Source organism: Solea solea, chromosome 11, assembly GCF_958295425.1.
Source record: "Solea solea chromosome 11, fSolSol10.1, whole genome shotgun sequence".
Lineage (NCBI taxonomy): Eukaryota > Metazoa > Chordata > Actinopteri > Pleuronectiformes > Soleidae > Solea > Solea solea.
Window position 1 is genome coordinate 20,906,486 of NC_081144.1, and position 22,460 is coordinate 20,928,945.

The 22,460-nt window shown below is 40.8% G+C and overlaps 1 protein-coding gene across 3 annotated transcripts in view; it reads left to right on the forward strand.

The window, feature by feature from the left end:
* LOC131468457 (plexin-A1-like) overlaps nucleotides 1-22,460 on the forward strand; it is a 248,997-nt gene that overhangs the window by 211,486 nt on the left and 15,051 nt on the right. For 2 of the 3 annotated variants that reach the window (XM_058642727.1, XM_058642728.1), the window contains exons 20-28: nucleotides 606-840; nucleotides 7,144-7,292; nucleotides 12,112-12,209; nucleotides 12,911-13,069; nucleotides 13,504-13,570; nucleotides 19,003-19,149; nucleotides 19,719-19,878; nucleotides 20,721-20,824; nucleotides 20,928-21,024. In XM_058642727.1, the coding sequence (XP_058498710.1) occupies nucleotides 606-840; nucleotides 7,144-7,292; nucleotides 12,112-12,209; nucleotides 12,911-13,069; nucleotides 13,504-13,570; nucleotides 19,003-19,149; nucleotides 19,719-19,878; nucleotides 20,721-20,824; nucleotides 20,928-21,024 (1,216 nt within the window). The remainder of the gene's footprint in view (nucleotides 1-605; nucleotides 841-7,143; nucleotides 7,293-12,111; nucleotides 12,210-12,910; nucleotides 13,070-13,503; nucleotides 13,571-19,002; nucleotides 19,150-19,718; nucleotides 19,879-20,720; nucleotides 20,825-20,927; nucleotides 21,025-22,460) is intronic. The other variant, XM_058642730.1, reaches the window with a different exon arrangement.

Sequence of the window (22,460 nt, forward strand, 5' to 3'; positions counted from 1 at the left end):
ATCTAAAAAAAATGGTCACGCAATACTATCAGACCTGACTAAGGGGGCGTTTGTGTTTATACAGCAGTAGTTCAGGGGCAAGAGCCGTTCATCCTTTCCAAATGTTGAATGGTCAAGCTTTTTTGACCAGTAGAATTCACTTTTGAAACCTTTTGTGTGCACTTTGTTGTGTTTTCAGTCTTACAACAACATGTTTGCCGCCAATTTACTACCACTATGTTGACATCAAGCAAATCACCTCCTGTGCGCGGTGTGGGAATGTCACCCGGAGACACACGCTCTAAACACCACTGTACTGAGAAACACTGACGGGGTCGTGCAGAGCTGACTCAGCATTGTGTGATTTGACAATAGTTTAAATCTGACAGACATTTATTCATATTTGTTCATATTTGTTATGTACTACCATTTTAAGTTACACACTTTTCACAAGGGTTCCTATCCCAATCACTGTATAATGAATGAAAGAGGCACCAGATGTTACTTACTAGCATGTCCATTCAGCTTGAATATATCCCTTATAGAGCCCACAGAAAAATATCATAGTGTTGCTTTAAAGAGTTTGTTTCTTGGCAATTTAACATTAGATGTGTTTGTGTGTTCAGATCCGTGCTGGAGGTTTTGAGTATTCCCCCGGGACTCTACACATATACTCCGACAGCCTCCTGACACTTCCCGCCATCATCGGCATCGGAGGGGGTGGAGGCCTTCTTCTCTTGGTCATCATCGCCGTGCTGATAGCCTATAAGAGGAAGTCGAGGGACGCCGACCGCACGCTCAAACGGCTGCAGCTTCAGATGGACAACCTGGAGTCCAGAGTGGCCCTGGAGTGTAAAGAAGGTAGGCAATTAAAAGAAAGCCAATGGCAAAATTGTCATGCAGTAGCTGGCCAGAGACTTTATTTATCTAGTAGCTTGTGCAGATACTGTCTATCCGTAATCTTCAAGAAGCTCTTGAAGACCCAGCTCTTCCAAGAGCATCTTCTGTCCTAGCACTGATCCACTTCTGCACTCTCACCCTCTGTCAGTCCACTGTTCCTGTCTTCTTTCCAGAAGACTTTCCAGTCTTCTTCTGTGTAGCCTATTCCTCTTTTGTAAGTCACTTTGGATAAAAGCGCCTGCTAAATGACATCTAAGCCTTTTTTTTTTATTATTGCTTATTTTAACCATGAAAGGGCAACAATAAGTGCTTTTGCCCATTTTTCCAGAATAACTTTTCAATATCTGGCAGTTATTTGCAATTTACTGCATGTTACAATAGTGTATAAACAATTTAAAATTATGAAAAATGAAACGTTTTACTTGGGAAAAAATACTCTAGTTATACCTGAACATCTGATTTGAAATTTGAACAGTATAAAACATATTTAAAATAAAAAAATTTCTTCATCTCAATGTCCAAAAACAGGCCAAAAAATGCACAGCGTTAAAGGGTTAAATGTAAATATACATATGCATATACAAATGTACCCAAAAACAATAAAGATGAATAATAACATTAACAAGAAGAAACTTTATTTGTAAAAGTTATAAGATACAAGATAAGCCACTGACAATGACACTGTTTACTCTGTGTGAGTCTGCTCTGTCGAATAAGTGCACTACGGCACAGTGATGAAGTGCCATGATGTGAATCTGCCGGCTGAACGGTGTTAAAGAACAGTTGTCTGCAGCGAAGGAACGTTCTGCAGCCGTGTACGAATAAACTGCTGCTGCTGTGCTCTTGTGACGGAAGATAGAGACAGAGAACCAGTCTGAATAGACTGTGAGAGTGTAGCTTTGTGACTGTGTCGTATGTGAGTAATACTAAACGAAAGCTGCTTTACTTGCAATAATATAAGTTTAATATGAATTCTCTACATGACAGAAATAATAGTTAGAGGCATAATATCATAATAACATCACCACAGTTACCGTCCATCAAACCATATGGTGCTTCATGCAGAGCCTGACGTGTTTTCACCACATGTATGAAATACTGGAACAACGTCACTTAGTGAGCTGTTGTTCCAGTAGAAAAGCTCCAGTGTTTCTTGATATAGATTTGCCAGAGAACTGCCCTGCTTCGATGGACTGGCGTTTTTTTTACTAAAAGATCTATTGATGTAACAGAGCTGTCCAACATGTCACAGAATAGTCGGTGTCAGAGGAAAGTGAGTTTGAAGTGCTGTGAGGGTGACAGCGAGGTAGAGGGGTGTGAGGTCAGAATGACATAAAGGGATTGTTTGCAGAGAAATGAGAGGGAAAATAAGAGGAGAAGGTAAATGGGAGAGGATGACGAGGCTGACGACGAGCGAGAGGGGCCTTATGTGAGGTCGCACTTTCACTAACACTCTGCATGACTGATGTACGGACAGCCCGGGAGTTTACACGCAAGACAGTGACACGGACACACACAGTGATGGTACAAGGTTACAGTGGGATTTTTTATAAACAGCATTTTCTCAACATGAGAAGTAAAATGTTACCATTCATGTGAATATTATCAGTGTAAACAAGAAGTAAATTTGGCCCTCTGCGGTTGTGTGTTTCAGAGATTGTTATAAAAGTGATACAACAATCATGAAAAGTAGAAGAAGGACTTTTGATAAACTGATGTGAGGCCTTTAACTCTATGGAGCTCCCCCTACAGTTTTGGAGTAAATGCTTCATTCGTAAACTCACTGCTGATCCCTTCCCCTCTCCTGGCCATGTGCATTTGTTTTCAATGGAGTCGGTGAAAACAAGCCGTGGAGCCATATCCATCACATGCTTCTCCCCATTCACAAAAAGTCGCTCTGATGTTCACTCGTGCGTGGACCCTCGCTTGGTAAGACAGTCATTTCCTTCATCTTCCTTTCTTCCTCCAACAACGCGGTTTTCTCTGCTTCATTTTCGCTGGCTCTGTCATGATGGACGTCTAAAATAAAGCTATCGCTGCCTTGATCTTATAGCTGGTACCTGGCTGAAGGGTGTGTGCGTGTTTCTCACTAGACCTGAGACTTGGCAAGACCTCCTGATTCTGAGGTCTAAAGATCTTGCAAGGCTGGTTTTCCACTGACAGACAGTCGGGGGAATGGAATCAGGAAGTGAGTTTCCAAAGATCTCCATTTTTGAGGCTCTTAAATGTGGAGGTAGTGTGAATGACAGGTGTATCTGGAGCAGAATTCATGTGTTTGTGAATAGTTTGGGTGTCTACTTGAACCTAATTTATTCATTTTTTTTCCAAAGTGGCCTTTTCAGTTATTCTACTTTTTACCATGTAGTTTTAAGATGTTTCTATGTTTTTATTCACGAAACACAGCAAAGAAAATCACAAGCCAGACAGCGTAGGAGTCTGATACAATTAAACCATTCAGTTTTCCAGGATGTTAAGCACGGCCTCTTTTGTTTTTTTCCTTTCTTTTCTTTTTTCAATCCCACAACCCACCGACTGCACGACTCCCAGCTGGCCCAAAGAGATGAGACAGTATGTGTGGGCGGAGGAACAGACGAAGTGGGCGGTCCACTGTGTGTGTGGTCAGCTGCTTTCGTATTAAGAGTTTTTCGGCGAGAGAGACCGGTGTCGTTTGGGTCGGTCGACCGAGAGGGAGACAATGATGTGAACTAGTATCTCATCAGTCATGGTTTATTACTTACACATTAGAAGTGACACCTGCTGACTGGCAAGTGACACGTTGTCATTCTGCAGAGAAAACACAGATGTCTTTCAGATGCTCTATGACCAAACAAATGCAAATGGGCTTTTAATGAATTCATGAGCAGGGCTTTGTTTTCATGCCAATTTAAGATCAGCGAGGTGTCATTTTTTTACACTTCACTTCTCACCTCTCTTTGTCTGTGCACGTGTGTGTGTCTTTGTGAGAATTACATAAATGTATCAACCACAGGAAGTGAGGACATTTGGGCATTTTCTCACACTTTAAAAGTGGCTGCTTATACGTTAAGACCTGGTTTTAGGGTTAGGCATAGAGTTAGGTTTAGGTCAAGGTTATGTTAAGGGTTAAGATTAGCTGTTTAGTTGTGATGGTCCTCACTAAGAATACTGTACAAATGTGTGTGTGTGTGTGTGTGTACTTTTCTGGCATAAACACTGACCTTCCCAGGACCAGTAGTCCTCATGGAGACCAAAACCTGGTCTTAATGAGGCCAAACCTAATTTCTGAGGAACTGGTTATGTTATGTTAAGGTTAGGACTAAAGCATTGTTTAGGCCGTCTAAAGGAATGCAAGTCAAAGCAATTCCTTCTTTCGTCTTTAGAAAATTACTTGATTTTACTTAAAGGAATACTTGACCAATTTGTATTTAGCTTTGTATTACTAGAATAGGGGTAGTATTTTGAAAAATTGTGCTTCCCAAGCTCAGTTTCCTGTCTCAGTTTATTTCAAATATCCTTTACAAATGTGTGACACTAGTAAAACACAGCAGGACCATTTGCTACAGTATTTTCTGCTGGTTTATATTTATTTTCTTCCACTGAGTTCATGTTTTGAAGACATAAAAAAGACATAAAAAAATGAAACAGAAATTTGGGGAAATTGCCACAGAGGTCACAGTGTCATCATATAGTCTGGCTATAAACCAAGTTTTATGTGTCCTGATAGTGTTTGTTGCAGTATTTGTTCTCTTTTTTTTAAGCCTAACCATTTCCCATTTGAGTAATAAATAAAGGAGTGATTAAACAATAGAAGAGTGTGACAGAAGGTGGAGAAGATAACGGACTGGAGGAAAGGAAATCAAATCAATGTTTTAAGCAGTTTTCTGACTTTAAATCCCCCTCTTTAACTCTATTTTTTCCCTCATTGTTTTTTTATGCTGTACATTTTTTCCTCTTATCATTTCTACTTCATGTTGTTTTATTTTCCCTCTGCCTTACTGTCTTTTCTTCTCACTTATCTCCTCCTCTGTCCACTTCTTCTTCCTCTTAGTCCTAATCATCTTTGCCCTCTCTCCCCTGGAGTTTTAACATCCTCCTTTCTTCACCTCCTCATATTTCTTTCTTCACCTTTCCTCTTTCCCCCCCCCCTTCTTCCCTTTATCTACTCTGCTTCCTCCCCTATCCATCCCTCTTGTGGACTAAGCAGGCCAATAACAGCTGGGGGAAATTATGCATGAAAACTCATCCGTCGCTCTCTTAATAATTATCCACTCATGCAATTAATTGTCTTTCCTTTCCAGGAACTTTGTTTTCTGTTTCCTGGTTCTGCTTTTCTCACCTCGGGCTGGGGTCCACTTCTCATTCCACTGTGCTTGGGTCTTCTGTTGGACAAAGGAAGATTGAATTAGCAATGGTTAAGACACAAAGAATTTTAATTCCATGCCAAGTTTCCGTCGTAACTTTCACTGAAATGTGTTTTCCCTGAGTCACATAAGACTCTCAGAAAGATACAACACTGTCGTGATGTTACTTGCATATGAAGTTGTGTAACTGAACTGTTGATTTGGGATTTGTTGTTGTGCTCTAATGTCAGCCTTTCCTCTTATTCCCCTTGCATTTGTGTCTGGTCTGCATTTTAGTTCACATTTATTGCCTTTGTGGGCTTCTTTCATCATCATAGAGTTTAATTTTAAGTCTCGCTGTCGAGTCCTCAGTAAAAGCCTTAAATGCTGTCCCTAAAATTATACACAGTTTTCTCTGACTGTCGCTGTTGCCGTCCCGAAATTTGTGTCTGGCCGCCTCCTCATCCGACCCATATATCCTGTTTATGGCGCTGTCGTACACTTTCAGTGTAATCTTGCATTTTTATTCCTGTGTTCGCTGTCTTTATCTCTGTAATCTGTTCCAAAATGTGGAAGGACAATGTAATTACAGAGTAACCTTGCAACCTCTGCTTTTCATAACATAATGAAAACGGGTTTGTGGTGTTACAGGGCGATAGCATCAACATAGTAGACACTGTCACTGTATAATTCAGCCATCTTGGTGAGTTTGGGCTCTTCATAGCCCAGTGGGTATTGTGGAGTCAGTGGCACTTACTGTCACCGTCTTACAAGGATTGCTCTTTAGAAGGTTCTGGAACGACTTCATTGTGCACTAAATACATTTTTAATAATAATAGTAATGACAAGAGCACTCAGAGAGCACAAACCTGCATTTTTGCATTTGTATCCACTGGATCCAGAAGACCTTCTGGATCCAATCCACATGAACCATGTGCCGTGTTTCTATCAACTGGAACAGTTTGCTTGGTACAGTACATTTTTTTTATTACCAGCTCCTACCGTTCCATTTTTTGGCACCCTTCCCTTGGGGTACCAGAGTAAAATGGTATGGTACAGTCAGGGTCGAGCTTGACCGTCAGTCAGCTGATTGGGCGAAAGAAAAATGTGGTGTAAATATTTGATGGAAGCTGAGATTATTTAAAAAAAGCATGCTACGAGTAATCAGATGTAAATAAAGAAGAACGAAAAGATGACGTTGTCATGTTGTGCCAAGTCCGATCATTTGTGGTACTGTTCTCAGTCGAAATGCAAGCCTGACCCGGGGCTTTACCTTTCCAAACCATACTGTCCTGTACCAAACTGAACCATGCCATGATAGAAACACAACTAAAGTCAAATGCATGTCTGATCCTGCATACACATACAAATTTCATTCAGATCCAATGAGAGTTTTGAGTTTTTCCATTGTAAGAAATAGGGATTTCTTGGGTGATCTCCTACTCATCACAAAATGTCCAGATTGATCTGCCAAAAACTGTACAGGGCAGACAAATTTACAGATAATCCCACGCCGATGAAAAGATAACTTCTATATAATAAGAATGTAGTACCACACTGTAGTGACTGTAAATCTAATCAGTGTCTTCTCAGATGTATTCTTGTTGTTTGGTTGCACTGCTGATTAAGGCCAGAGACAAAACAAACGGAAAAGTGCTGCAACATTCTATAAAAAAGTTTAAATGCAAGTAAGAGGAAGCTACAAAAATAGACGGAAAGCAGAGACGTCGTATCCAGCTCAGCTTCTGTGCTGCAGTCATTTAAGATGTTCTCTGACAGACGAGGTTAGGAAGTGGATGATGTAACCACCTAACACCAAATGTCATATTGTTTGCTATTCGTCAAATAGCGTCAAAAAATAAGGTGAAATGCAAGAGTCGTGCAAAATCATTCACCTTTGCCCTTTTTGCTAACGTTCTCTCCATCTTTCTCCTTTTTCCTGCAGCCTTTGCTGAGCTTCAGACAGACATCCATGAGCTGACTCAGGAGCTGGACGGGGCCGGGATTCCCTTCCTGGACTATCGGACGTATGCGATGAGGGTCCTGTTCCCTGGGATCGAGGACCACCCCGTGCTCAAGGAGATGGAGGTACGGGTCAGTACACCACCAATCTGACTTAAAAACTCAAACAAACTAACCTTAACAGCAAAAAAACGAGTCTCCGGCTGCCGCACTGACAAACTAACATTACATTGGCTGCTTAAACTTCAAAAACTCATTCACCTACATCCAGAGAAGTATATTCTAGAAGTACTTTGGATATAATAGTATAGAAATGTCTTTTAAACCATTAGGCCATGATAGGTTTCAGCAAAATCAGGCAAAACAAATCTGCAGGAGTCGACACGTGATTCACCTTAACATAATCTTTTAGCCTATATTTCACCTCCCTCATATTCAGCTCGTCTCATTGCAAGTGAAACGACTCTTCAAGAGCCTCGGTGACATCGTTAGTCTGCTCTCCTGGGGCAGAGCCGTGTCGTATTCTCATGATGTCGCGAGGCAGAGTTTTAAAGTAAGAACTGCCTGAAATTGAAGTTTCATAGACGGGATATAGGAGAATAAAGAGAGGTAAAATGGAAATGGAAAATGGGAGCACAGATGAAGCTAAAGGTGGGGGCGGAGGTAACACAAGGTTTAGGGGAGAGAAAGAGGGAAAAGGTGCGGAGTTGCTGAGATTGTTGCCCGCATTGTACACTCAGCCACTTTATTAGGTATAGAGGACATTTAAGTGGCAGGAGTGCTCCTGTCGCCCTTCTGCATACACTAGTTATATCAAGTTGCTATTGAGTTATTATTAGTTACTTTCTATCATCTCAAACCACTCCCACCATTCTCCTCTGACCTCTGGCTTTGACGAGGCATTTTTAAGCAGTGGAACAGCCCTCGTACCATTCTCTGCAAACTCTTCAGATGGTTATTGTGGGGGAAAATCCCACTAAATTAGGAGTTTTTATGTCTGTCTGATACCCATGCCACACTTAAGTTTAATAATATGATTACATTGCACGAGTAAACTGAGATTTAAACTACAAACATTTTCAGAAGTGAAGAGAAGTTCTACTTCTCTTAAAACCCAGTGCTTCAGCAGCCCCCACCCACCCCTGTACTGCTGGTGTATACACACAAACACTCCCTCAGTCGGGTCTGATAGTATTGCTTGACAATGCAAAATGCAGAATAATAAAATAAAACATAAAAGTTCATCTTGACATTTCTAAATGCAAATGAGTTGCTGCCATGTGATGGGCCGGCTAGATATTTGTGTCACTGTGCAGGGGAACCAGTGTACCTTATAAAGTGGCCAAAGAGTGTACTCTATGTCACTCTTAATTTATTAATCAACTCACTACATTTAGAAGAGATGTCGCAGATTTACGCCGACGTTTTTTATCTTTGAAGTGGAATTAATTGTGTGTCAACGGAATCCGGTTTCCTCCAAAGCCCCCAAAAAAAAGAAGAAGAGGAGCCAAGCTTGTAATCAGCAGTATCATTAAGATGTAGAATGTGGCGCTGCTCCACTGACTTTGATTGGAGCGCTGACTTTTTGAAGTCGAAAGGAATAATTCTTTTGACCTTTTACAGCTTCATTTAATCGCTCTAATCCGGAGAGTGGATTTATATTTGTATGAAAAACAGTCAGTGATTTATCCTCTGTTATTTTTGGCTGGAAGGGACAGTGGTGATTAAACACCAAGAATCATCATCCTTGGACACAGAGAGAGAGAGAGAGAAAAAAACAGCTAATTATGGTTCCCAGCTGTAACTGAAAACTACAACATAAGAAAGAACACAGAGTAATTAAAGAGTGTTTCCCAGCAGGGATGTAGCAGTGGGTTAAATCTACTTTATCGTCCTCAGTTCACTGCTGTTGCAGCCTCGTATAAAGCTCGGTGACATAATCCACTTAAGGGTTTGCGTTCAACAGCGTTTTTTGATGCTGATCACATCTCAGTTCTGCAAAATTCCCACTTAGACTTATTCAGATTTAGCTTTTTAACACTAGATAGAGTCAAACACTAAATTCGGCTCTGCGATCACCTTTTACAGTCTGAAACACAAGATGTTCCAAATGAAATTGTCAAATGTTGATTAAGTGTATTAAAATAGCGAGTCTAGCCTACTTTTTATGTCTCGTCTTTTTATTAAACACTCCTTGTCCTAGTTCAAAATTATTAGGAGAGACAGGACAGGACAGGATATGATAGGACAGGACACAGACACACACAAACTTAATTCAAAGTAAAATATGTGTTGCTGTTGCTGCTGTCGTGAATAAGTACTGCATGTTGTGGTTAAGTCCATTTTACTATCTGGTTCTCCGGCAGTGCTTTGAAGTTATTGTTTGCCGCCATAGAAGTATTTTATAGTTATGTCTAGACTTCCTTCCCCTTCTCTTTATATTTCCCTCAGGGATTGCCGGTGTAATCCAATGGTCCGGCTAACCAATGCTCTTAGCTTTATTGCTCTGTGTGACTGCTCTCCTCCCTAATCTGGACAGCCATACTACACACCAATTATGCCCTCTTTCTCTCTCTTCTTCCTCTCTCTCTCTCTCTCCTTCTTCCTCTCTCTCTCTATGTCAAGTCACTTTATTTGTACCCGCAGTTAGATTTGATTTGCAGTTTTAAGACAGCGGCGTCCGTTCACAAGCATCTTTCAGACATGATATGATAAAAGAGATTTAAAAAACGATATCATATTATAAAAGTAAAGTAAAAAAAAAAAGAGTCAAAATAAAAGTGCTTCAGGCTTCATTAATCAGGACTTAAAAGACATAAAAGTAAATAAATAACAGGATCAGTGGACCATTAAAACTATGTTACTATGACAAGAATAGTAAGAAAAAACTATATACATTGAATATTTTTATTCATTCCACACGTGAACAAGCCCATGGTTCCGTTCATACTGAAACGAGCGTCCGTGTCAATCTAGTGTTGCACAAATGCGCTCTCGATCTCACGTTCCGCTTAAGTAGCAACCATTTCTCTGCAGGAAATCACCTTCATTTATGTTCCTTATTTTCTTTGAGCGCTGAGTGAGTTTGGGAGGAACTACGAACCATCCTTCTTCGTTGTGTCTTGTGACCAAAAGAAAAGCGTGCCAAACAATTGCTCTCCTAAGCGTCGCGCTCACACAGATGTGTCCACACAGGACCAGCGCTGCCACGTTGATTCAGTAGCTATGTTTACATGATTCCATCGTTTACATGGACGCAAAATGAAATGATGTGGTTCAGTTCAGTTGAAATGGACCCACATACAAAGTGTTGTCTAATATTGTCCGGAAGTAGAAGCAGAAGAAGATGCTTCACTTCTGTCTGCTCGTCCCCCTCGTTGTCCGCTTCCCGTGTCTCTTTTTCCTCCTCTACCACGTCTGTTCTGTGACTTTTGAGTCCATTCTCTATTCTTTTTTTGGATCAGAAATACAGCAGTCACAAAACGGAAATATGTCACGATATGCCAGCCCTCTCGTTTCCGAATGGGCTGTATCTGATTTATTGGATTATTTTTATTCCAATCACTTGTGTCCATGTCAACATAGCTACGGTTTAGAGGATTCAAGTTCATTTAAAATGCTGTGTTGCGCTTGACTGTGTCCCTGTTTCACACACATGGCCTTCTTTACTGTCCATGCATACAGCATATCTCTGCCCTGTCGCTCTCTTTCTTTCTGTCTTGGTTCTGACTCTCTTGAAACCCACATAAAAACACACACACACACACACACACACAATGCACCCTGGAGCCCTGACAATCTCACTTTGCACTTTCCAGAAAGGCCCAGACACTTTATAATGGCATATCGAAGGACCAAAGAAAAAAAAGAATAGATGTTATAGTGGTACAAAAGGATGACAATAGAGTGAGAGGAAGAGGGAAGTGGAAATTGCGTGTGTGTGTGTGTGTGTGTGTGTGCGCGCACGTGTGACAGAGACACACAATGACAAAGTGGAGGAGAAATTAAAATGGATGAAAGACCAGTGATGTGAAACAGTCAACAATAAATGCGAGGGAGAGAATTGGAGCGGTGAGGAAGACGGAGTGAGTGAGAGACAGCGATGCGTCTTCGGGGGGTTTAGCGTGTTGTTGATGAGTAGTGACAGGTGCCAGCCACTGGAACAAGCGGGGTGCACCTCCGACACCAACCCTGACACACACACACACACACACACACACACACGCACACACTGTCCTGCCATGCCCTCTTCTCTTCTCTTTCCTCCTCTCTATCTCCTCCTCCCTCCTCTGCGTGACAGAGGAATCGCTCACACGTCAGGCTGGTTCAGGCCAGTGTGATTGAACTGATAAATAGCCAGAGTTCCTGGTGACAGTGGGTTATTAAATGATTCACTTACAGGCTTTCAATTATCTGAAGTAATAGATGACTCAGCAAAGTAGTCCAAAAAAAAAAAAAAGGTAGAAGAAGACCTGAGCCATCAAAAAAAAAGGGTATTTACATAAATCATTACACTGCAAAAGTCTAGGATCAGGATTTAAAAATAGACAGTCTGAGTCGCCAGACTGCTAAAATGCACGGTCATTGTTCAGGACAAATGACTCTGATACGTCCAACCCTGAGGTCAAGACAATGATTATGTCACATCTAAATAACACGCGGCAGGAGACACAGTTGCCAGTTTTGCCACAGTCATTATTTGAGTATAATAACATTGAAATGCATACTGATAAGTTTGTGCAGACATTTGTGTTCAGATTTACAAGTGCACTGCCATTTTTTGGTGGCTCAGGCATTTCTATACATGTATTAAGATACAGAAAATGCATTATTTACAACTGAGGGAGGTTTATAAGTTTCCTGCCTCCTTAATAAGTAAAGAACCTAGTACATGCTCTGTACCTTAGAGAACTTTCTGCTGTAACGTGTCTGTCTCTGTGTCTTTCTCCAGGTCCCAGCCAATGTTGAAAAGGCACTCACGCTGTTCGGCCAGCTGCTGACCAAGAAACACTTCCTGTTGACGTTCATACGGACCCTGGAGGCTCAGAGGTGACCATTTCTTATGTATTTTATGTTTCTTTTCAGATTTGTTTTTTACACTAGTGTTTGCAGGCCCAGTTTTCTGTTGCTTTTGAAAAGAAAAAAAAAACATTACACCTGCAAGTTTAAGGTTGAGAACTGTGACAGCTGAAGTTCCCTGGGAACTCTATCGGCCCATTTCCATTATACAGTTCTAGCACGACACGGCACTACTCGGCTCCTCGGGTAGGGTCGCCATAGCACGTGATGTGATCTGCTGTGATGTCACAAGTACAGCAGTTCTTTTCATTAGAATAAGTTCATTAAAAAGATTAGTTAAGTACATCCTGTTTGACCGGAGCGCAGACTCACAATCGCCGGCTTTTGGCAGTGCTGTCTCTGAAAACACTCGACTTGAGATTTTAGACATTGCTAAATGTTGGCGATTAATGCATGTTTTTTAGGATGTTTAACTGATCTACAGTTGAAAAGTGTAAAAGCATAAAAAAAAGAATAGCAGACTCAAGCTGAGCCGAGTCGTGCTAGATCTGTATATATCTGTATATGTTGTAGTTGTTGTTTTGAATAAGCAGCAGTTATAGCATCATCTAATTAAGGTTAAGTTGATAGGGTTTTTTTGATTTGCAGGTTCAAATGTGACTCGTTAGAAGCTGACCTCTGTGACGTAGTTCTATCACACTCAACTGACCCGAGTTTCAATGTCCCTCCAGGTCATTTTCTATGCGGGACAGGGGCAACGTGGCGTCTCTGATCATGACCGCCCTGCAGGGGGAGATGGAGTACGCCACCGGCGTCCTGAAGCAGCTGCTTTCTGACCTGATAGACCGAAACCTGGAGAGCAAAAACCATCCCAAACTGCTGCTGCGGCGGTGAGAGAGAGAGAGATGGAGAATACAATTTCTGATCATTAATGAATCTTTCGGCTTCTCCATTTTAGGGGTCGCCACAGCGGGTCATATACCCTCCGTCTTTCCCTGTCCCTTGTGTCCTCTTCTGTTCTCATAATTAATAAATAATTTCTTAATATATCCTTTTGGTCTTAGTCAGTGGTAGCCTGCCGGAGGATCAGAGGGCACATATGTTGAGGGCTTGTATGATTAGAGACAAAATCATGCATGTAAGAGGTTTTTTTATCTCACGAGGTCGTGAGATAAAGCGTCTGACGTTTCACCTCAGCGTAATGAAACACTAATGAACCTTATCTCCTCCGTTCGTGTAATTACTGCCAAAAGATGTAGATCTTGCAAGGAAATGTCATAGATGTAAGTGATCTGTGATTTTGACACAGTCTTTGTGTTTCCAGGACGGAGTCTGTCGCCGAGAAAATGCTGACCAACTGGTTCACGTTCCTCCTGTACAAGTTCCTCAAGGTAATTCAGCTAAAACAATCGATCATGCTCGTCATATAAATGCTTAATAACAGTCACGATTTAAGTGGGATTAAAGTAAAGATGTTCAATGCATGTTCACTGCTGTTGTGTTAGAGAGAGTTTTATTAAATCCCCCCCAGCTTATTTTATTTCTCTGTTGCATTAATCTCTGTGTGGTTATTAAAAGGAATTTCCCTGTTTTCCTCCCTCACTAATACAGTGCAAATACTGTGCGGTGGAAAATCCAATCCTGCCAGCAGCACGCTACTTTAATCTCCCTCACTTGTTTTAATGTTCATTTTTTTTTAACTCTCGTAATTTCACTCTTGACGCTGACACGTCGTCTTAACCGTCCTCTTTTTTTTTTTGCTCCTCTTCCTCTGATGTCTCTTTCATCAGCCGCATTTCTGTTGTCATTATTCTGCAGTCAGTCTCCTCTCTGCCTTAAGGTCATTCTCATCACCAGGGGGTGAGACGTCGCTCATGCTGTCGCCCCGCGCCCTCTCTTCTTCCCTCATCCTCGCCGTCCCTTATTCCCCTCTACCTGTCACTGGCTTCTTAAAGAAAGAAAGACAGTCCATTCCAAAAAATATATATCTGCTCTTTCTCTCTCTCTCTCTCTCTCTCTTTCTCGCAGTAGTTTGGCGTCTCCTCCTCATGACAAATTGGAGGGTTTGATGTTGTCCTTATATGGCATTATAATTCTCAACGTCATAATTATAGCCATATATTAATTAAAATGTCACTATTCTCTCATTTTCATGTTTATGTCGTATACCGAGTATGTTTATAGTCCAGTGTTTGCTTAAATCAATCAAACTTTATTTATATATCATATATATATAGCCGGCATATGGCTGCTATTATGGATTGCAACAGTAAGGGTGATGAAAGGAAGTGAAGTGAGGAAACACTATCATGGAATTCTCAACGGGAAAACACTGGAGACTAAAATATGACTAAAAGCAGGAGGTAAAAGAAAAGAAAAAAGAAAAAACCTAAATAGTAACAGATGAAATAAAATAGATAAGTAAAACCATACATAAAAGTATGAAATAAATAAAGTACTGTAAGCAAAGAAGGATAAGATAAACTAGAACATGATAAAAGAATAGGTTAAAGGAGACAAGAGGGTAGAATAACATCATTTGTGTGGGGTCCTGAAAGGAACTAAAAAGAATTTAAATAAAAAAATAATGGTCAGGTAAAAGTGATAAAAGTGTGAATTTATGTCTCTTGTGTTGTGTTTTTTTGTGCAGAATCTACATCAAAATTCACCTAAAGTGTTACTTACGTTTCCGTTTATTTACACAGACAATCGTTTTACACTCAATTATAGTTTCCAGGCATTTTGAGCCTTTTCATCTCCCCGCACAGCAATAGCCATCATTATATCCTCAGAATGTAAATATCAGCCTACAATTAGGGAGCCTTAATGAAGGCGGAAGGCACACTTTGTAAACTAACATGCAGCGGCTGAATGGGGAAGGCAGAAAGCCCCAGTGAAGGCAGAACAGTGTGATGTATGCTCGCTCTGTCTAGTTAGCGGCTCCACACCTAATTGGCCCAGTTGCTAACAAGGTTCTTAAAGCATATGCCATTGGAATGAGGAAGGCAGGAGGGAGGAAGAGGAAGGGGGTTAGTGTTGTTAGGAGAGAGGGGGGGAAGGAGAGGGGTGGACTTGACAATTAGGAGTTAAAAGGAAATGGAAGGACGCAGAATTTAAAAAGGAAATGGTTGATGTAGCGAAGGGAGCAATAAAAGAGGAGGGAAACTAATTCAAGAAAATAGTGTGAAAGAAAAGATGTCTCCTAAAAAAATGCCCAATTATGACCAGATTACAGAGGTTACGTTTATTTATTTGTAAACATAAAGATAAGGATTGTGGGATTAAAATGTTCAGATGACGTGGTTATGACCACATTTCTAATTCATGCTCACACAGCTCATGGTAAAGATCAGATAGCAAATCCTAGTCTGGTTCAATACAGAGAAAACTAATAGTTCACACTTTGAATTGTATTTGTTTCTGCATGTACAAAAATACAAACCGTTAATGTTCAATCGAGAATAAATGTGATATAGAAATGTAAAAAAAAAAAGTATATATTATTTAAAGGAACGAAATGAAGGTGATAATAAGAAAAACGGTATTAAGGAATGAAATAAAAGAGAGGAGCAAAAGACCTAAAATACCTTTAGTGAAACTCTGGCCTCTGGTGTCTCAGTCTTGCTTTTTTTTCACCCTGATCATCTTTGACTTATTCAAAAGAAAGTGTTAAACAAAAGAAATCCCACTAGTGATTATGTTTCCAATGGTCTACCTGTGTATAAACATCATCATGTCAAGGATGTTGACATAGCTGGAAGGTTTTTTAATTGAATAGGAAGAGACGAGGAGGGACTAATGAAGAAAGAATGTAAATTATACATTATTACCGCAGGTCTTATCAAATCCTTTATGTGGACAGGTCACATGTAGATGAGAAGATGTCACTTCCAGTGTGCTATCATCTAACTGAAGTCTATTTTAGGGGTTTAACAGGTCAAGCACTGCAGGCCCTGATGGCACATGAGTGATTAAAACACATTATATGTGAGCACAGAGATGTGGAGCGAAGTAAACAGATGAAGATACATTTAATGGGTTCTTCGTGTCCCACCCATTCACACTTTCTGTATTTACAACCCTGTGGGAGTGATTTGTACACTTCATTTCCTATTTCACAATAATGCACCAGAGTACGTTATGCACATCCTAACATAAATACAGAGATCTCCTAAATCTTCTTCGGGGAAATTTGTGGACTATTTCCTTGACAGTCATCCTTAAGAATGCTGCTTAATCATGTAAAAATGGGTCTCAAAATGACACTTTGTCATTGTTTCAAAAAAAGTTTAAATCACTCAGAAGAAAAAAAAGTACAGCATCACTAAATTATGACCTTTACAACTTGAAGCAAAGGTTTTAGTATTGCCATGACGACGGCTCTCTCCTGATAAACATGTCTTCATGTAAATCCCACAAGTTTGCGTCAGATCAGCACTAATTACATGGAGGAAACACAACGTGAATGAATGAATGTAAGAGAGGGGATCGAGACAATAAGGAGAGAGATGAAATAGCAGGGAGAAAACTGTGGAGAGGGAGGGGAAAAGGATGGAATTTGTGTAAGAAAGGGGGGGCGGGGGAAGTGTGTCGTTGAGTGTGCTTGAAGGTTGAAATAGATGAATTGGTACTTTATCCCCTCTTCTCATTTGGACCTCACGCATCTCCAACGCACACACACACACATCCTGAAGTATCTCCCTGAGCGCTGCATGGTCGATCATTAAACTCTCATCTGGATGAGTATAGGCTGTGATGTGTCTTCTCGGCCCCCCCCCTCTCGAAACTGCTGCTCCTGCGGCCAGGAGAGTTTTTCCTTAGTCACGAGCGATGACTAAAGACACTATTGACTGGCGAGTGTCTTTGACAGAGGCGGCGAGAGAGAGCGGGATCCATATTTACAACATCTGTGTCCGGCGGTTGCATAAGCCCTCACATGTACTGTAAACAAAAAGAAAAAGGTTCATGTTCCAGTTTATCTTTAAAAATCCAGGTCTGTACTAAACTGCTGAACGACAGACTTTGCTGGAAACAGTATATTTAAAGGTCCACTGTCCAACATGGTGGCACAAAGTAGCCTCTGTCAAGCAAGGCCCTTACCTAAGGTGCACTTAAGAGGCTTATTTTAAGGCTGCAAAAACCAAACCATTTGTATCATAAAGTCGATATACATCTATATAAACATGCTTATGAGTAGCTTATTAAATTCCTGCCAATATTAAAGAAGTACTTCACCGATTTGCATTTAGCTTTGTATTACTAGAATAGGGCTAGTGTTTTTGAAAAATTGTGCTTCCCAAAGTCAGTTTCCCCTGAGTCGAGAAATATCTTCATTCCTTTTTTGTTACGTGACCACCAGTGACACTTGGTCCTGTTTGTGTAACCGTTTACATTCTGGGAATGAGGTCCCGTCCCCCTACGAGTGGGTCTAAAAAGTGCGGAATTAGTGTTGCAGTTTCAAGACCAAGTGTCACTGGTGGGCATATTTCTCGACTCGGGGGAAACTGCGGTTGGGAAGCACAATTTTTCAAATTTTTTTTCAAAAATACTACTATTCTAGTAATAGAAATCGGTGAAGTATTCCTTAACATCTAGATTTTGTCTCATCTGCATCTTATTGAATTCCAGCTTGTGTAAGGAGTCAGCGGATGGTACGCTTTTAATAATCCTTCCCTTAGAAGAGATGGGAAATGCAAATAAAGAGGTGGGGAAGGATTTTGAGCATATTACAGCACACATGAAAGGCTTTAATTTTAATGTGCTCATTTCACTCATTAGCCTCCATTAGACGATGGTTTTAATGTTTTAATGGAGTATAAACCTGTGTCCTCTTTGACCTGGAATGCACATTATTATTAAGTCACAACTCTGCAGATGTCAAGAAAAAATGGTTTAAACCTACATATGGCTGCAGGAAAAGGTTTTATTTTTATGACGTTTTATGACGCACATTACGATAAATGAAAGACTCGTTTGAAGTGTTTGGGGAAATTTCACAAGTAGACAATGAAGTTTACCAAAGATATGGTGTAAATTCTGAAGGCATCAAACAGTCAAATTGAGGTTCAGACTTTGGCAGGGTGATTTCCTGCTCAGAGGCAAAACGTTTGGGTGGAAGGATTGGAAATGAATAGAGAGCAGGGGAGAGGAAATTGAAATTTAAGTGAGAGATTTGATTTAGAAACTTTTACACCTGGGGAAAGCGGGCGTAAGAGGAGGAAAGAAAGAAAAATGCAAATTAAAAAGATGCAGAAAGTTGGTTTGCCACCGCTCTGGCACAAGAAGTAAGCAGAACAAAAACACACAGAATACAACAGCAATGCAACAAACTCCCACCCAGCCAAACTTCCATTTGTCCCATTTAATCATTGAACTATTTTCAAAAGGTGGCAATTAATACTTCACAATGAACTTTTTCCTCTTCTGATTCTGCAGCTTTAATATTAATATTAAAATATAGCCTTCTCTTGCTGGATTATTGACACTGATTTCCGTCTAGTCTAGAAATGTGTACTTCTGACAGTGACTCGCTATCATCCCCATAGTCTTTTGCAAACGTTTTCATAAACTGTCTTCTAATGGAATCACATTTTATCATATAAATACTTTGTTTTAACACATTTTTTATATTTTACACAACCGGAGGGCCACAGCAGTCAGTTGGTTCTCTCATCTTTCCTGTGAGTTGTGAACTGTCGGACACTTTTTTTTTGTCCTCGAGCAACGACTTAAATGAAAGACATCGCAGAAAGAGACCCCACTATTTGGTTGATCTGCTGCTAACTCGTCTCTCTCTCTCTCTCTCTGCCTTCTCTCGAAAAAGGAGTGCGCCGGGGAGCCTCTGTTCATGCTGTACTGTGCCATCAAGCAGCAGATGGAGAAGGGACCCATCGATGCCATCACAGGAGAAGCCCGCTACTCCCTCAGTGAGGACAAGCTCATCAGGCAACAGATTGACTACAAAACCCTGGTCAGTAAACTTGCAGCATCTTGAAGGCTCGTGTCTGTCTGCTTTGCTCTGAATCACTGCGTGAGCAGTTGAGTTTTGCGTCACACTTGACTGTGATGATAATCTTAAAAAAAACAAAAACAAATTTAAAGCAGTTCCGCAGTAGAAATGTGGTAGAATCCTCTCCCTCAATCGATCTGCCGACTCACCTCAGGTGAAGGATTTTGTCCTGGATAAACATGAAGCTTCGGCGCCGGTAATGTTTGAAGTGAGGATGTGATCTGGCCGTGAACCAGGCCAACTACTGCTCACTGTTAATCACACTGTTTGTCCAAACAAAGCACTTCAAGCTTGGATTGGACACATACAGTCAAACCTGGAGTTGTTTTTGGTCAGCACCCAAGTGTGAGCCCTGAGTTATCATTTCCCCAAACAGTGTAAATAGACTAGGAAAACATCCAGGTTATAAAATAGCTGCTGCAAACAAACTAGGTGTTGAATATGCTCTCAGGATCATTCATTCATGGCAGAACTCAGTCTCTACTCAAACCTCATTCTTTTGCTTTGTTTTTGTTTTTTCTCTCCGCCAGACGTTGCACTGTGTAAACCCAGAAAATGACCACACCTCCGAGGTGACGGTGAAGTGTCTGAACTGTGACACCATCACTCAGGTCAAAGAGAAGCTGCTGGATGCCGTTTATAAGGGCAGCCCATATTCACAACGGTCAAAGGCTTCCGACATGGACCTGGGTAAGACGTTTGTGTGGCCGTGGTGATTGCTTTGTATCAAACTCTTGATAAGATCACAAGAGGACCATGCCGACCAAACTGAAAGTCATGTGTTTATTTTTTTTTATGTCTTGTTTATTTGTTCTGTACACTATTATAGTAGTAGTCCAGTTCAGTTCAGAGCTTTATTGTCCCACAATGGGGGGTTTGCTTTATAAACCCACTCTACAATATGTATTTATAGTGGGTTTGTGCAACCTTTTTACAGAAAACAGTAACCTGCAAAAGCAGTTAACATTGCAGGCTTTAAAAACAAAACAGTGAGTCAAGAGAAGCTCTCCTCAAAAGTGCTCCGTAAAGTTTTTAGGGGGCTGACAAGTGAGACTACAACTGCTCAAAATAACTTTACAAACAGAGCACAGAACTTTTCATTATTATTATTATTATTATTATTATCACGAGTCTTCCGATCCCTTCTTATCGCATCTTCTCTGACCTCATGTGATCGGTACTCACATCCACAGGCTGTATGGGAACACGCGCAGACGTCATTTCTGTATGCAAGAGCAAAACATGGTGTTTTTTGAGGATTTGATGTGATCACACTTTTACATAGACGTTATCGTATGTACTCGGATCATGGTCTTAATGGGCTAAAAGTCTGTACGTTGTGAACAATTGTATATACAGAAGTTTGGGTTTTTTTTAGAGGTTAAAGGAATACTTCACCAATTTTGCATTTAGCTTTGTATTACTAGAATAGGGTGAAGTATTCCTTTAATATTGGTACTTGGTTAATGATGAAGTCCAACAAATGCTTCAGTGTTTGTTTGTTTTTAAATTTCAAATCCTTGTTTTTGAAGAATGGCGTCAAGGTCGGATGGCCAGAATCATCCTGCAAGATGAAGACGTCACCACCAAGATTGACAATGACTGGAAAAGACTCAACACGCTGGCTCACTATCAGGTATCACTGACGTGCACTCACGACAGGAACAAACTACAGTTGACAGCTGAGTGGCTTCCACATTGCAATGATGTGGTGTGTGTGTGTGTGTTTTGCGGCGCAGGTGACAGACGGCTCAGTGATCGCCTTGGTGCCAAAGCAGAACTCTGCCTACAACATCTCCAACTCGTCCACCTTCACCAAGAGCCTCAGTAGATACGGTACAACTCCCCCCTCTCCTCTTCACCCGATCCTATTTAAATCATTCTGTCAATGATTCCCATCTCTCTGACCGCCCGCCTCCTTCCAGCACCCTCTATCACTTTCATTTGCTCTTTCTTTTTTGTTTTTCACGGCCATGATTGGGCTCCATTCCTTCTTCTTTTTTCTTCTTCTTCACCTCCCTCTGAGTGAATGGCAATTCTTTTTATCCGCTGCTATCAGCCCAGGCCAAGGCTATTCCACACCTATTTCCAAGCAGTCCATAAATGACAGGCATTAGAGTGGATGCCTCGATCCCCAGCTGACACACACACACACACACACACACACATACACACATACACAGAGAGGGAGAAAGAGAATAGCTGGCAGTCAGATAAACAGATAGACTGAGGCCCCTACATCAATTTACTATTCTTCACCAGAAAATTAGACTATGTCGAAGATAAATGTGTAGGAAAAAAAAACCAAACACTTGTCTGATACTAAGCAGGTGATAACCCTCACGCATGCAGTTTATTTCTGCTATAATTGCCTCCAGAGCTGCTGTTGTCTCAACCTGGGTTTACTAGAAACCACTTATGACAAGAAAAATGAGACATTTAGAGTCGAATTCTTCTTTTTCTTTACATAAAATGTGAACGTGCGTTCGTCCATTGGATGAAATGCAACATGAGACTTTGCAATAATAGTGATTTTCAGATACTGGTGATATCACCTGAGAGTGAAACCAATGGAGATAAATGTAGAAGTGGAAATTGTCAGCAAAACGGCTTCTAATCTATCCGCCATGTCTACTGGACTCAACAGAGATGGTAGATAAGTTTTGAGAGGTTATTCTGAAGATCGGCCGAGAAAAAAAATAACCAATGTGCTTATGCTGATGGTTTTCTTTTCTGAGCACTTGGGGGCAGTGGAAATAAGTGGCATATCTTATAATTACCTTAAACAAACAGCTACCTGTACCAGTGTATGATGTACTTAAGCAACAGGTCACGCAAGACTGTGAAATGTTGTGATTGTATCACTAATGAGGGCCACTGTTATGGCAGTGACATAAACACAATATATTATGGCCCTGGAGTGAACTATTCTCCCCAAAATGGTGAACAAGTCTGGTCATTTGTTACAGAGACACATTTTAATGAAGCGAAGTATTTTAAAGCATTTAAAAAAATGAAAATAAATAAAGAAATAAAGTTTCTCTTTGCAGTCGCGCAGCACGGAGTGTGATACCGTTGCTATGCAACACACTATCTTTGAGACTTGGGTCTGCTACTGCCCTGCCAAGCCTTATTACAGAGTTTATGGAAATATACGTAGCAGTGGAAAAGAAATAGCTGTTTTGCAATAATACACAGATATCAGGCCAATAACAACCAAACAAATGATTAGATTTGATCTATCCATTCATTTTGTAAATGGGGTTTTGAAC